General features: G+C 39.1%; 1 protein-coding gene across 1 annotated transcript in view; it reads right to left on the bottom strand.

Annotated features, from left to right (window-relative positions):
• Positions 1 to 16,025, bottom strand: part of CUL1 (cullin 1) — a 108,342-nt gene that overhangs the window by 30,770 nt on the left and 61,547 nt on the right. Inside the window, exons 5-9 of the mRNA XM_011989552.1 lie at positions 14,808 to 14,858; positions 14,518 to 14,608; positions 13,662 to 13,825; positions 7,767 to 7,929; positions 6,758 to 6,888 (exon numbers count right to left, since the gene is read on the bottom strand). Coding sequence (XP_011844942.1) covers positions 6,758 to 6,888; positions 7,767 to 7,929; positions 13,662 to 13,825; positions 14,518 to 14,608; positions 14,808 to 14,858 — 600 coding nt within the window. The remainder of the gene's footprint in view (positions 1 to 6,757; positions 6,889 to 7,766; positions 7,930 to 13,661; positions 13,826 to 14,517; positions 14,609 to 14,807; positions 14,859 to 16,025) is intronic.

Genomic DNA, 16,025 nt, shown 5'->3' on the forward strand with positions numbered 1-16,025 from the left:
TGCTAGGATTTACCCCTTAGTCTTCCACTGAAAAATAACTTGCCAGAGCTACCTAATTTCTGCCTATCAAATTCTCTATCTGACGTGCTGCCTTTTATAAGTGTTATACCATCAGCCCAATCCTGGAGCCAGCTACTGAGAGTAGCTTCTGAAAATTTCTCCTGTTTCAACACAGCAATTCTCTCAGAACCGCAAATAACTTTCACAACACTGCTCCTCAGTCAGTGTCTGCAGCTCAACACCCCAGTGTTAGAGCCAGCAGCCCTGCTGGGTGTTGAAGTATCTAACAGACCCATCTCTGTTGGGCCACACTGCAATACCTGTTAGGCTGAGGACACTAAATCAAGATATGGTTTCAAACAGGTGCTTTTTTGTTGCTACTTCTGCCCTGAGGACCAAGAGTAAGGAAATATTCTCTTACAGACTGATTTATGTTTATTTATAAAACTGTCTTTGTAGGGGAATACAGTAACATCCAGATTGCTGGGCAATTACGTGTTAAACATTCAAAATGGAATCAACTGTATAGTCAAGCATTAATTAACAAGAACTTACAAGCTTGCATTATTTGACCCTTCTCCTGAACTTTATTTTGGCATTATGCTATAAGTTGGTGTCATGGAAAATTATCAAACTACCCGAGGACTTGACATCCTATTTCCTTGTACGTGTACTGCTGATGATGCTGTCCACGGCACTACCATGCTTTTTAGGATGAGCCACTGGAGAAAGTATCCTCAGCTCTGACCACCAAGAAAAATCATTCTGCGTTACTAGCTGACTGTACCCCACGGCGCTGGCTGTCTTTAGTGCCAAGCTCTCTGTACTGACTACATTGATTTCAGGGCAAATTATGACTAACTCTAACCAGAGTACTGGACTGCATTGCACACACTTTGAGAATTATATTAAGTTTTATTTTGTGCTTCATATCCTTATTTTGCTCCTCTCTGATTTATTTATCCTATTTTATTTCACGTACTGTGTAAGCGGCCCCAAGTCCTTTTCAGAGCAATGGGAAGTATAACTAAGATGTAAGTATACTGAAACTCTATTCTGGATACGGTGTCGTGCTAAGCTCTGAGGACACAAAACTGGATAGAGCCATCTCTGCTACAAGAGAGGGACATTCACACGGACATCTAAAGCATAAAGCAGTACACATGCCACATCAACAGTCCAATGTGCTATTATTTCGAGGGGGAGATGCTACCATTCCAATGTGATTGAGAAAACTTTTCAGCTGGGTGTTGAGAGATAAATAGGTATTTCACAGGTAGAAAAAAGAAGGACTGTGTCTAAGAAGAGAAGACAGAAAAACTAGGAAGGTAGAGTGAGGCAAATTTACGCAATGGTGAGCTCCAGCTGAGATGACACGCGCAGCGGGGTCAAGAGTCGTGGAGCCGAGACGGCAGCCCTGTAGCAGATGGCCTTCACCATTACCATCCACAGATCCTTGCTGGGTAAGAGGCTAGGCCCGAAACCGCAGAGCATAAAACTGTAATGAGGCGTGAGCTTCGCTCTCAAGGGCTGTACAACCTATGGTGCAGTGACAGGAAGCACAGGAAGTTATAAACACATGTACACTTGTGATGAGAGTTTTACAAATAGGGTTTAGGATGGAAGAGTTAAGCTCAGCTCTTTCTAGAAGGGAGGATTTGAGCTGGCCTTAAAAGCAGGACTAAGACAAACAGAAGGTAAGAATGACTGTGTTACAAATAGAGACATTAGCCAGGGTTTTGGGGTGGGGGAATGATATTATAATAGTTTCACTGGAAGACAGGGTTCATGAAAATGTGGGCTCATTAGAGGATTTTGATTTAGTGTAATATTATGATTTATATTATCACAAGGAAGAGCTTTATTCTGCTTTGTTTAAAACAAAGGATGAAAAGAATGCAGAGTAAAATTATTAACGTATTAAGTGGTACTTCTGAAAGATGAAACTGCTAATTATCATGAGGGATGAATGGGAATGGGAGAGGTGTGGGGTCATTTGGGAAGTGAAGTGACAGACGAAGCCCAGGTTAAGATGGTAGCCTTGGGACTGCAGAGAAAATGCACAGAAAACAGTAAGAGCCAAGGGAGGAGGAATTCCCATGCTCCACTGACTCATCCAGAAGACAGAGGAGGAGACAGCTCGCTATCGAGACAGGCCGCTGCTTACTGCTTTGAGAAGGATTCTGAGGCCACATCCAGACCCTGTGGGAAATTATACCCTATTAGATTACTAATGCTTATGATGAACAAAGCATGAGGGCAGAGTGACTCATGCATGCTACACAGCTGCCACCTCTGTGCTAAGGAATGGATGAAGAGGTGAGTTTCAAATGGACATGCAATGTAGGCACTAAACCAGGCAGATGAGGTCATGGAGATGTGACAAGGACAAAGGCAAGGAATTCTAATTCAGAATGCTTGACATCACGTCTACTACAGGAATGCCCTAAATGCTTGCTGAATAAATGAAACGACGATTTCGGTTTGATCTGCAAAATTTGTTTGCCCTTTTGAGTTGAAACACCGACTACATCATGCAGCTAAAAATACTCCTCAATTTGGGATTATGTTTCAATAAACCCATCATATACTGAATGTGTGGTTTTTTTTTTTTTTTTTTTGAGACAGAGTCTCACTCTGTCGCCCGGGCTGGAGTACAGCAGTGCAATCTTGGCTCACTGCAACCTCTGCTTTCCAGGTTCAAATGATTCTCCTGCCTCAGCCTCTGGAGTAGCTGGGATTACAGATGCCCGCCACCACGCCCAGCTAATTTTTGTACTTTTAGTAGAGACGGGGTTTCGCCATGTTGGCCAGGCTGGTCTTGAACTCTTGACCTCAGGTGATCTGCCCGCCTTGGCCTCCCAAAATTCTGGGATTACAGGTGTGAGCCACTGCGTCCGGACCTCAGTGTGTGACAACATTTTCAACGTATGATGAGTTTATTGAGAGTATCATAAATGCCTATTGCTTTTATGCCATTTTAAAGTAAAAAAACTCATTAAGGTGAGCCATTCTAAGTAGGAGACTGTAGCTGCTTTGGTCAACTAAGAAAAATTAAGAGCCTAGCACAGGGCCAGGCACACACAGTGGGCATTCAATTATTTGTAAAATGACCACAGGAAGGAATGGTCTCTGCTTTCAAGATGCTCCCCTTCAAGCCTCACTAAGTGGATGGGGGCCATCGCTTTCTATATTTTAATATAGATTATTTTTCGATACATTCCCAACCTGTTCCTGGGCCAGCAATCACGCATGGGGTCACCTGCCTATTAAACAAGCCATTTCTGCTATTCCTTGCTCAGCTTGAAACCAGTTTTAAATCCCATCCTTGAATATTTGTGTGCAAAGTTCCCAAAGTCCTCCTGGCGCCCCAGAGCAATAGGCTGATTGCCTCACATATCAGTTGAGCACAAATGCCCTTGATCATGAGGCTCTCTGAAGACTGGACAGAACACTTCCAAACAGAGCGGAATCCTGATGGACAGTCTCCGCCCGCCGACGCCCAGGTTGGGAGGGCTCTCCCTTCAGTTTCACTTCACTGAGGGCTGCCAGCTTTTAGGTGGCAAGAGGGAGATGCCATGAGGGAAATTCCCTTTGAGCCAGTTTCCCAGAAATAGCCTTTAATTTTTAAATTGGTTGTAACTAGGAAAAAAACAAAATGCCTTAAGAAAAATTCATAAGTAGGTTCTAAAACATCGAACACACAAAATATTTGATTTACATGATAAACTGGAAACCTCTAAGAATTTCAGTCTAGGCCAGATATTAGCAGTAAAACCGGTTTTCTAACCAAATTAGTGGTATAAAAGGACTAGCCAGATAAGAAACTGTTTTTGGCCTCTCAAAGGAGTTTATTTCATCAATAACAGCTTCAGTGTAACATATATAGTGTTCTAGTCCAGAGAAAGACACAGGACTGATATTACAATTTTTTGCACTTAAAAAAATCACTTACGTAGTGCCTTCTATGGCATTTAATATGCTAATTACAAATGATTCTCGTACACTATGATTCAACTTAATTAGGCAAAAATTTTTAAACTTTAAAAATTGTGTTCTCAAGGTAATTAAATCCCACTTAAAATCATGTACAATAATTCTAACTTTTACTAACCTTTTTTTCTCCTGATTTTTCATAATCAGTGAGTTTTTGAAAATAATTATGGTTTGGGTTATAATCTGTCTTCTACATTTACCGCATAAATGATAAAAACTAAAACCTATTTAAAAGTATTTGTTTTTTAGCAGCTGTGTTTCTTTCTTATAGTAAGTAATCAAGCACCTACTGTGTGCCAGGCTATGGCCTAGGCACCCACGCTCCCTCTGAGCTTCAATTCTGTGGGCTTTCCCAGAGATGGCGAATGGAGGTAGCAAGCGTGAGCCCAGAGCAGGGAAGGGCACGAGGAACCCACACACCAGTCAGACAACATTCCAACAGGAGGAGCCAATGGCAAGTTTATAAATGAGAATAAAAGTGGATTTCAGGAAACATTCCTTTTGCAGAAAACTGGAAAAGTATTTACTTTCCTGAACATTTTACTTCATAAGCACAACGATTAAAAAACCCAGAGTTTCATGAGTTCAGTGTAGAAACAGTTCTTATGTAAACAATAAATAGAATCAGTAACTTACTAAAAAAACTAATATATGACTTTTGCGAGTGAAGGTGGATGCAACATGGGTTTACTGAGCTATAACTCTTCTTCATGGGGGAAAATCTTGTTTTGGTTCTTAAATTCAGGTTAATAAGTGGCTTAGATTTAAGTAGTACAAGCATTGTTTAAAAGCTCGATTTCTCATAAAATGTAACTGCTGGTAAAGACAGTTTATTTGTGTTGTCATTGCTGACAGATGAAGCTTCCTCAAATAGAGAAATGATTTTACATAGAAGGTATATACTTTTGCTTTAACTGGTCGAGTTAGGTAAATGTCAGATTCAAGACTCCCACTGACAAAGTCAATCGGACAGCATTTATTCAGTGCCCAGAATATCAGGCAGCTGATTGTATCCAAGAAAGAAAACAATGGGACATAAGAATCATAGTTGATTATTTCTCCAATTTAGAACCTTACTTTGGTTTGGAAAAGATGAACATTAGAATTAATATCCCATCTTTCCTATAAAACTGAAAACGTAATTTATAATGCCTTTTTTTTTTTTTCCTTTCTTCCTTTTAAAGGAGACAGGGTCTCACTACATTGCCCTGGCTGGTCCCGAACCCCTGGGCTCAAGTGACCCTCCTGCCTCAGGCTTCTGAGTAGCTGGGACTATAGGTACACACCACTACACCCAGCTATCATGTTTATTTTAAATCTAACTATATTTACATAGAACACGAGTTCCCTAAGGCCAATCTCATATCTAGTATATAGCAATTTACATGAAAAAAACAAAAACTGCTTCGTTAATCTATCTGATGAAATAACAGACTTCCCACTTAATTCATTTCAAGGAAAGTCAAGTAATTTACTTGGCTTTGCTGCCCATATAGGCAAATTGAGTTCTGAATCAACAACTGGGAAGGCATCTTCTATTACTGAAAAAATGTCTTCACCAAATTGGCCCCTTTTGAATCACAGGGGGTGAGGGGGGGTGTGTGTGTGTGTGAATCAGGCCCTTTAAAGGAACATTTAGCTTGGAAATAAAGTCATAAAAACTGAAGGGTAATTTTTAAATGAGTTTTTTAAATTAAAAAAATTGCGTGTACTCATAAGAACATGTAGCAGTCATCACTGCTGAGCAATTAGTGCCCTGATTTAAGCACTTTACATGTTTTATTTACTCACAAATATCCTATGAGAGAGGCATTATCACTCTATTTAAAAAAAATAAAAATAAAATGAAATGACAGGGACAGAAGTAACTCGCCAAGGGTCAGACAGCCGTCGATGGTGGAGCTGAGATCCGAGTGCAGGCAGCCGGGCCAGGCTCTGGAATCCCCACGCGGTAAAGACACTGTATGTGCCGACACTGAGGACTCCATACTGAAGTTTTTACTAAAACCTAGAGATCTTTTTCACAAAATCCACGGCTAAGCCAGTTCCCTCCCATATTGTCAGCATAAAATTGTTTTTAAAAACCTAAAGGAAAGCTTTATACTCAACCCTTTAATAATTCCTAGAGGCGACTGAGTGCCAGCAGCAACTCTAATATTAAACATGGAAAAGAAGCCTTCCAAAAAGAACAGAAAAGGAAGGATTAAAAAAACACTATTTTTGATAATGCTATCAAAAATAATTAATCATTATGCACAATAAAGTCAAAACAAGAGAAGCTTTCTGCATTCAGATGTAAGAACCAATGTGTTTTAGAAGCTTTTCTTCTCGGCCAGGTGTAATGATTCAAGCCTGTAATCCCAGCACTTTGGGAGGCCAAGGCGGGCAAATCACCTGAGGTCTGCAGTTCGAGACCAGCCTGGCCAACATGGTGAAACCCCGTCTCTACTAAAAAAACAAAAATTATCCAGGCATGGTGGCGGGCGACTACAGTCCCAGCTACTGGGGAGGCTGAGGCAGGAGAATGGCATGAACCCAGGAGGCCAAGCTTGCAGTGAGCCGAGACGGCGCCACTGCACTCCAGCCTGGGCGACAGAGCGAGACCCCGCTTCAGAGAAAAAAAATAAAGCCAAAGCAAGGTTCTCAGAGTTCTAATGAAAATGTTACCACTTAGATTTGGAAGTAGAGATGCATAACACATGCTTGCAGTTCACATGTGGAAATAATCAGCGTGACTGATTTTCAGTGAAATCTTACTTACATTTAAAGCGGCTTCTCCACACTTTTCAATGGCTGCAAGACCCTGATTATGAATGTGTGTCTCCAATAGTTTTTTCAATTCTCCTAGGCCATCCTGGATTCTAGATACAAGATTATACATGCGTCCCAAATCTGAAAGAGGAAGAAACCCCTTTTATGCACTGAAACAAACTTTGCATATCCATTCTACTAATTATGTATTTATACTGAGATGAAAAATACTCTGCAATAACCATGTTTTTAGACTTTAATAACCAATAGCATTTAATTATAACCAAATATTCTCTATTTGGTATATGTATATTTTGCTAAAAGTAACAATGAAATTATGCTATTGTAAGTTTATTTTCCTCCTTACTATGAGAAACCACTAACATAAGAATAAGCAAAAAATATATATATATATCAGAAACAACTCTAATGCTTCCTAAAATTCTCAAGATTGAAATAGTATTTATGCCTGACACATAACAGGCACTCAAATATTTGTTTAAAAATAATGAATGTATTTAAGGAGAATATGGATTTCTATCTCAACTATGAAAACAAATGAGTTAAGAAAAGGTCTCCCAAATTCTTCATTTAAGACATGTATATAGCATATGGTTACTTTGTGAGGACCACAGAAGAAAAAAACTTCAACCTTTTATTGAGCTCCTAACATGCCCCAGGTAAAACATGGGAGTGGTTAAGGGAAATATAAGATGACGGTCTCCTCATTTTAGAGAATTTTCAAAGGAAGAACAGTCAAGAAAAAACTTAGGGTAGCATCATTTAATGCTAAAGTGTATGCAGCAAGTCATACTCTAAATACACTCTTCCCTCAAGTCAAACCAAAATGCTCTGCAGAAGTCTGAAATCGATACATAACGACGTACAAACACATGCATCTTTTTAAAAATAACTGACATGGGCAAGTAACACCATTGACTTGAGAGTCTAGAATCTCAAGCAATATCAAAACAGCAGATAATAATAAATACCTACGTTTTATGAGTCTTGTGGCTCACCTTCATTTTTGTCAGCATCCAATAAATTCTGAAATTCTGTGTGGAAAATTTCCAAGTGTTTTTCGATGAGGACTTGTTCACATTTCCTTGCTAATTCATCTTGTGTGCTTTCATGAAGGTAAACCTGAACTCTTCGTTGTTCCTCAAGCAGACGAGCCTCTGCCTGCAGAAAATTAATTCAAGTGAATGGTTTTGATTCATTGGTAAAGAACTGTTACAATTCTTTAATATGTAAATTAAAGGAAATTGAATAATGGCAAATTAAATTCACATGCCAGCTCTAATAAACTACGATTAAGAAAATAAGGGAGGGCTGGGCATGATGGCTCACACCTGAAATCCCAGCATTTTGGGTAGCTGAGGCAGGAGGATTGCTTGAGGCCAGGATTTTGAGATCAGCCTGGGCAACACAGTGCGACCCTGTCTCTAAAAAAAAAAAAATTAGCTAGGTGTGGCATGCACCTGTAGTCCTTCCTAGCTACTCAGGAGGCTGAGGCAGGAGGATGGCCTGAGCCTAGGAGTTAAAGGATATAGTGAGCTATGATTGTGCTGCTGCATTTCAGCCTGGGCAACAGAGCAAGACTCTGTCTCTCAAAAAACAGAAAGAAAGAAAAAGGAAAAAGTTCTTTGATTTTACAGTAAACAACCATATTTAAACAGCCACTGATGTCTGCCATTTTCTCTGCAATATGTATTTCCATTCCAAATTTCCTTTTTAAGTGCCCTAACAACATCATCACTATTAACAGTTCAAATGTCTTTACATCCATTTGAACCCTCAGACAGTGGTATTTCATCTTTTTGAGGTAACGTCTCTGCCACTCTAAGAAATGAATGCATCTTCTGTGCAGATACTAAGATGTGCTACTTTAGATTAAAAACTACTTGAAGCCAAGAGTCACACAAATATAAGCCCTGAAGTGATTACATGGAAATCACCATCAGAAATCAGACTTTTCAAAAATTTAAAGAGAAACTACTAAATTATCAAAGCAAGGAAGAAATTTCAATAAATTATTCAGGTGATCTGAATAAAGAGAATTATATTTTGAATTATAAAAATGCCAGTACTCCCCAAAATGATTTTTTAAAAAAAATATATTATTTTCAGAGACGGGATCTTGGCCCTGTCTCCCAGGCTGGAGTGTGGTGGCACAATCACAGCTCACTGCAGCTTCAAACTCCTGGGCTCAAGTGATCCTCCTGCCTCAGCCTCCTCTGTAGCTGGGACTACAGGTGCATGCCGCCACACCCGGCTAACTTTTTAATTTTTTCTAGAGACAAGGTCTCACTATGTTGCTCAGGTTGGTCTCAAACTCCTGGCTTCAAGCGATTCTCCTGCCTTGGCTTCCCAAAGTTCTGGGATTATAGGCTGTCCAGCTACTGTGCCCTTCCCAGATTTTCAAATTCAGTATAATTTTGGAGAAATCTGGAAAAATTCAACTGGTAATGAATCAATACTCAAGAGCCAAGAAAACATAAAATGAAAAAATGATTGGGTGGGACTTGTACTATCAAGAACTAATAATAATGGGACAATTGTTTAAACCACCTAAGTCAGAACCTTATTACACATTCTAAATAGCTAAATGGGAAAAATAAACTTGGAAAATATCTGTAGTATGTATCAAAAGGTCAATATTCTTAATATATAATGATCTCCAGCAAAGCAGTGAGTACCTCCAAATACAAACATGAGGAAGACAACTCATAAGTGAAGAAATAGAAAAAAGCTTGAAGTTATTGCATTTCCAATCAGAGTCATTGTATGTTCAGTTAATGAAATATCATTACCCACTAAAACAAACACCAACTACTAATAACAAATCATTAGTGAACAAGATACAAAAAACCTATACCATGATTCCAATGTGGTTTATACAATTAGCAACAGTGCCCCAGGCTTGTAGGTTTATGTTATTTATATTTTCCAAAAAGTCTACAGTTAATGTGTAATTTTGTTTTTCTGATTATAAAGCTATTTTAAAACAATAAATGCTGCTTCATATCTAATGTTCCACTAACACTGATAACTCAAGAACCTCAAGCTGGTGGAATATAGAACATGCAAACCAAACAGCACCACTTTTTCTGTTTTAAGTTAAAACTCTTTCCTGGGAGAACATAATCATCTCAGGCAGCAAAACATACTTTTACCCCTTCCCAGATGAAAGATTAGGCTTTGATGCCATTGCTGATTCATCCTCTGAGAGGCAAAGCTCTCCACCTCTTAGTCTACAGACCCTTCCTGCAGGGGCTGAGGGGCAGGAAGAGTGAACAGGTACCTAGGTGATTACAGAAACATTCATGGCCGAGGGGCCTCAACACTAGCTTATTTTATATATTGGCAAGGAAACCAAGGCTGCAGGTATTGTCATCAGCTTTCAGAAAGGACAGTCATTTAGGTGCTCTATCGATTCCAAGTCAAAGAGGCTCCTGCTCATCACTGCACTTGGCAGACTGTTGTATTAGAACACCAAGGTCAAATTCAAATGACTAAATAAAATATGTAATTAAAGATGGTCTTTATTAATTCAACGAGGATTTGTTCTCAGTAAAAACAAAAGGAAAATAAAACCCAAAAAAGATAAGCACATTAATGAAATATGGTATTTTTTTTAAGTTTTTAAAAATTGACATTAGAAATCTTAGTCATACAGAGATTCTGTAGCTCAGATCAGTCTCAATTGTATGAGACAGTCAAATCTTTCAGAAACACTAACATGGTTCACTCTTCAAAGCCATCCTTGGAAAGACAAGCCAAATATTCCAGATGTTTCCTCTAAAACACTCCTAATAGAGAAAAGTGAACACAAACCCAGGGAATCTGAACTGCTCTCAACTGGCTAGAATTTGCAGAGTATTTCTTGAAGGGTCACGTTTTATCTCAATGTTGTTCTATTTCCTGATAGAATGTTTGCTGTAATGTAAACATAATTGCTCCCTAAGTCATTAAGTAAGATTTGCCACCCTTTATCCTGGTTTTGCATCCTCCCAGGCATACACTGGAGGTTTTGTGGGATATATATTTGTAATACCAAATACATTAGCCTTGCTCTTTGCCACACACCATTCTAAGCACCTTTTAACAAATAAATACCTCATGTTAAAATTTGTAAATACTAAAGCTCACTTAATCCGCATTATTACCTATTATTATTATTCACATTTTACAGATAAGGAAATTGAGGAACAGAAGCATTAAGGTCATCCCCCTAATAAATGGTAGGGTGGGGATTTAAAACTAGACTCATAGCACAGTTTGAGATGCAAGGCTATAGGATGAGAGCAGAATTACATGGTCAAATTCCAATCTTACGCTTATAGACTCTCTGCATTATCAACTTTCAGAATGTGATGGAAGTCGTGTTTGGTGTGATCCAGGTGGATTTGGGCCAAACCTTTAACTCCTCTAGAAATGAATCCCCTGTATGGGAACCAGGATGTAGGAAGCACACTGCTTTCTTGAAGGCAGGGCTCATGCTGGATTGGACGCATCCAGGCCATTGGAAATCCTTGCTCCTCAACTGTCTTTGGTGTCAGGCCTGGTTTTCAAAACAGATTTACCTGTTCTGGGAGTGCTTCCGTAGTTCTAGCCTAAAACACTGGTTTCCTTGCCCTAGAGCACTACTACTTCATCAGTGTGGACAAAGGAGATGACCACAATCCTCTAATAAACCCATAAAAAGAACAGGCTCGCACCACTGTCATGGATGTGCATCTGGATAAGAGGTCTTTAGGGACATAAAGTTTTAAAAGAATCACCATATACAGCAGAGTTTAATAAGAGAAGTGTTTAGGAATACAACGCTGTCATATTAAACAATAAAATTACAGGCAATGCTAACATTCAAAACACATTATGTTTCAAAAGTTCATTTGTTAGGCAGTTGTTTGAAACTCTGGGTGAGCTGGTTAGGTTCCAGATCAGCATACAAAAGTCAATTTAGCCCACCATTATACACAAGGAACTATTAATATTCCCAGTATAATACTCTGAATAGTTCCGTTTTTGTTAAACTTTGAGATAGCAGAAATTTGTTAAGGACTTTCAACTTCAAACTTCTAAGCCCATTTATAACCACTATCTCCTATAGGAAAACACATTCAGGTCACCACAAGCAAACCAGACAGAACTTTCTCTATGAGGTTAGAGCGGAGCTGTTGCTTTTAATTCACTTTCTATCTCAGTTTATGGAAAAGAGATTCCGCAGTCCATTCATGCTCCAAGTGAACAGGGAATAAAGGGCAAGCAGGTGTCAGGCTTGCAAAGATCCAGACTCCTGGAGATCTCCTAGTATAAGGGTCCTCAAATGCTGGGCTGGGGGCCAGTATGGCTCTGTGGCCTGTTAAGAACTGGGCCGCACAACAGGAGGTGACCAACAGATGAGTGAGTATTACCACCTGAGCTCTGCCTCCTGTCAGATCAGGGGCAGCATTAGATTCTCATAGGAGCTCGAACCCTGTTGTAAACTACGCATGTGAGGGATCTACGTTGTGTGCTCCTCTGATCTGAGGTGGAACAGTTTCATCCCCAAACCACCCCCCTTCTCCCCCCCACCGCCGTCCGTGATGCCAAAAGGGTTGGGGACCACTGTCCTAGTACAGCTAGGTCAAGGGTCAGCAAACCGTAGCCCATAGGCCAAATTCGGCCTGCCTGCCTTTTTCTGTAAATAAAGCTTTATTGGAACCCGGCCACACTCATTGGTGTACATATCCCACTGGCTGCTTTGTGCTGCAATGGCAGAGTTGAACAGCTGCAAAAGAGATCACATAGCTCACAAAGCCGAAAGTATTTCCTGTGTAGCCCTTTACCAGATAAGTTTGCTGACTCCAGACCTATGTCATTCCTTAGAGTCTAAATCCAGGATGTCTGTATTTCTTTTTTTTTTTTTTTGAGACGGTGTCTCACTCTGTCATCCAGGCTGGAGGGCAGTGGCACAATCTCAGCTCACTACAACCTCCGCCTCCCAGGTTCAAGTGATTCACCTGCCTCAGCCTCCTGAATAGCTGGGACTACAGGCATGCGCCACCACGCCCGGCTAAATTTTTTTGTATTTTTAGTAGAAACGGGGTTTCACCACCTTGGTCAGGCTGGTCTCAAACTCCTGACCTCAGGTGATCCACCTGCCTCGGCCTCCCAAAGTGCTGGGATTACAGGCGTGAGCCACTGCGCCCGGCCGGGATATCTATATTTCTAAGAAAGAGAACAAAGAGTAGTAATTCTACTAGATCTTTATTATCAGTGGGCCATGGTTACTCACATCTGTAATCCCAGTAATTTGGGAGGCCCAGGTGGCAGGATCACTTGAGCCCAAGAGTTTGAGACCAACCTGGGCAACCTATCTCTACAAAAATAAAACAATTAGCTGAGTGTGGTGGCTCACGCCTCTAATCCCATTACTTCTGGAGGTTGAAGTGGGAGGATAGCCATCCTCTCATATTAGAATTTAAATCCTAGTTTCAGAAGAACCTTTCATCTAATATAATCCTGAAAGCTATGTAACAGATTCTTAGGGGTATTTTAGAAGCAAAAAAGGAGAAGCTTCAAGTTTGCAAATCTAAGAATATTTGTTTCTTAAAATTTTCTCATTGACGTGACTGTTATGCCCATTATATACAAATCCACATTCTAGGATAAACAGTTAAAAAAGTCATGTAGCTATTATGGTTATATCCTTAGAACAGCAAGGAGAACTCTTAGTCATGATTACCAAATTAATTTACAGAAGCTCCTTGGAGAATTAGGAGAAGCACTTGCACCTGATGAAGACACTCTAGAAAAACAATGCCCAACAAATGACTTGTAAAGAAAGCTGTATATGCTAAAAAGAACTCACTGGAGTAGCAACGACTTTAACTTAAGTCTACTTAAAGTACTATATTGAAGCTTACCTTTTTCATATATTCAGTAACTGGGTTCTGCTGCAAGAATTCAGTACTCTCTCTGGTATAAAATCTCTCTGTGTCAGCCAAAAATTGAGATTCAAAGGATTCTTTATACACTGTTAACGTAGGGCCCTTTGCAAATGCATCATCTTCATTCAGCCCCAATTCCACTAGAAATGAATATGAGCTATATTTCAATTACCCTATTTTTTTGGTTATATTTCACAGAATATACTTAGGTGTAGCATTCAGTTTAAGTTATGTTTAAAAGGTAAATGTGAAATGGCAGGACATAAGTAACTCTTACTCACTAGTATTAAAGTACACTCTTTCAATAAAATAAAAAAGGAAAAAAATCCAAGATGTATAAAAAGCAAGTAATTCTGACCCATGGCCAGGTATGCTTCAAAATTATGATGAAGTTCCTTTAGAGAACTTTTATATTTCCAAAAGCAATAAAAATAACTAATTTTAAATTTGCAAAGAAATACAATGCTACCCAAGTTTTTAAGACATTGTATTACTTTATCAGTTTCTCAATCTCAATTTTTCAAGCTGATATAGATTTCTGGTTATCATTGAGCTCACACTCTAACATGTCCAGTAATCCACTACGAGACCAGAAAAGAAAATAATTAAAATGTCTATTTCATCAAAATTTCCTTAAGGCACACGGATCAAACAGCTTTTATGATGGATAAAAACAAAGTCACACTGACTTAAAAAGAAAGAGAAGTACCTTCGTAAATGCTAACAATGTCCTTTATAATATGAAAATATTTTAAAGTGAAATCTGTTAGAGCATTGTCATAATTGCCATTTGATGTGGAAACTTTGAATAAACTAAAGGGAAATTATTTACCGTAAGACTGTACAACTCCACTAATCAATCTTGTATTGATGGTTTCACCATTCCTTTCCTTTTCAATCAGCTTTAAAACAGCATTTGTTACCTTTAGAAAGGATGTAGAAAAATATTACACAGGTTATAGAATATGATATATATCACTACATATCCCTTAAACATTCACAGCCATTAAACAATGTAAGATGGGATAATCCAAAGGAGTGAGCAGACAAAGGCTAAGCAACGAAACTGTGAAGGAATTTTAAAAGGAACACGCACACGCACACGCTTACACCAGTAGGTACCTGTTTATTCAGTGGCCTGAACAGACAGTCTCTCCAAGTCACCAATGCAAGCTGGAGAAAAAAAAGTACAAAATATCTATACTTTTACTATGTTTTTCCAAGATTGAAGTCATAGGAAATAATCTAAATCTCAAATTACTTCATCAAAATTTCTAGATTACAAGTTGGTCAAAATCTGCTATCATGACAAAATCAGAAAGCCACTCTCTAGAGTCAACAACTTCAAGAGGTATCCAAGCACAGACATCTGTCAGCTCAACTTCTTTCTTTATCTTTTCTTTAACTGTTGTTGAAAACAGTATAGGAAAAGTTTAAAAACCGTAATGATTTTTAGGAGTCTGTGATGTTACTGTAGGGTACACATTTAGGTCAAGCAGGTTTCCAAAAGGAAATGAACCAAGATCATCCTGATTCCTATACTAACAACTTTTGAGTCTCAAGAAAGCATTTATATGTGAAAAAGAAAAAAAATCCCATTAGCTATTCCACAATACACACATATTTCAAAAAGGCATGGTGTACACATTTTTGTCAGTTAAAAAAATAAACAAAATGTTAAAGGGGAAGCACAAAAACCCCAAATCAAACAACTAAACCTAGAAAGTTTTGTTAGAACCAGATTAACTACATAGCAAAGTATCATTATGAAGCAATTAACAATTTTGGTATAGAAACTGGAGCTACACAAACAATAAAAACAAGTCATGCATCCGGGATACATTACGCTTTTCTTTTCTTTTTTTTCTTTAGACAGGATCTCACTCTGTCCAGTGGTACGATCATGGCTAACTGCACCCTCCACCTCCTGGGCTCAAGCGATCCTCCTACCTCAGCCTCATGTGTGGCTGGGACTATAGGTGCCTCACCATGCCTGGATACATTTTTTTGTAGGTCTCATTATGCTGCCCAGGCTGGTCTCCTGTCTCGGTCTCCCAACGTGCTAGGATTACAAGCATGAGCCACTGCAACCAGCATTATGTTTTTCTTTTAAATTTGTCAAAAGTGAAGCTACAAAGTATTGCTATTATAGCAACATTCTTGGATATGGTGATTAACTTCTTTATGTAGAATCTGACATTTTAACAAAACTAGTTTTAAAGGGCATTGCCTGTGTTGATCACGAACAGATTATTCTGAGTCCTCCCTTAATTGCTCTAGAACACTGGTCCTCAAACTGGAGCATGCATCAGAATTGTCTGGAGAGCTTCTGAGTCCTCC

Source organism: Mandrillus leucophaeus, unplaced genomic scaffold (genome assembly GCF_000951045.1).
Source record: "Mandrillus leucophaeus isolate KB7577 unplaced genomic scaffold, Mleu.le_1.0 Scaffold357, whole genome shotgun sequence".
Lineage (NCBI taxonomy): Eukaryota > Metazoa > Chordata > Mammalia > Primates > Cercopithecidae > Mandrillus > Mandrillus leucophaeus.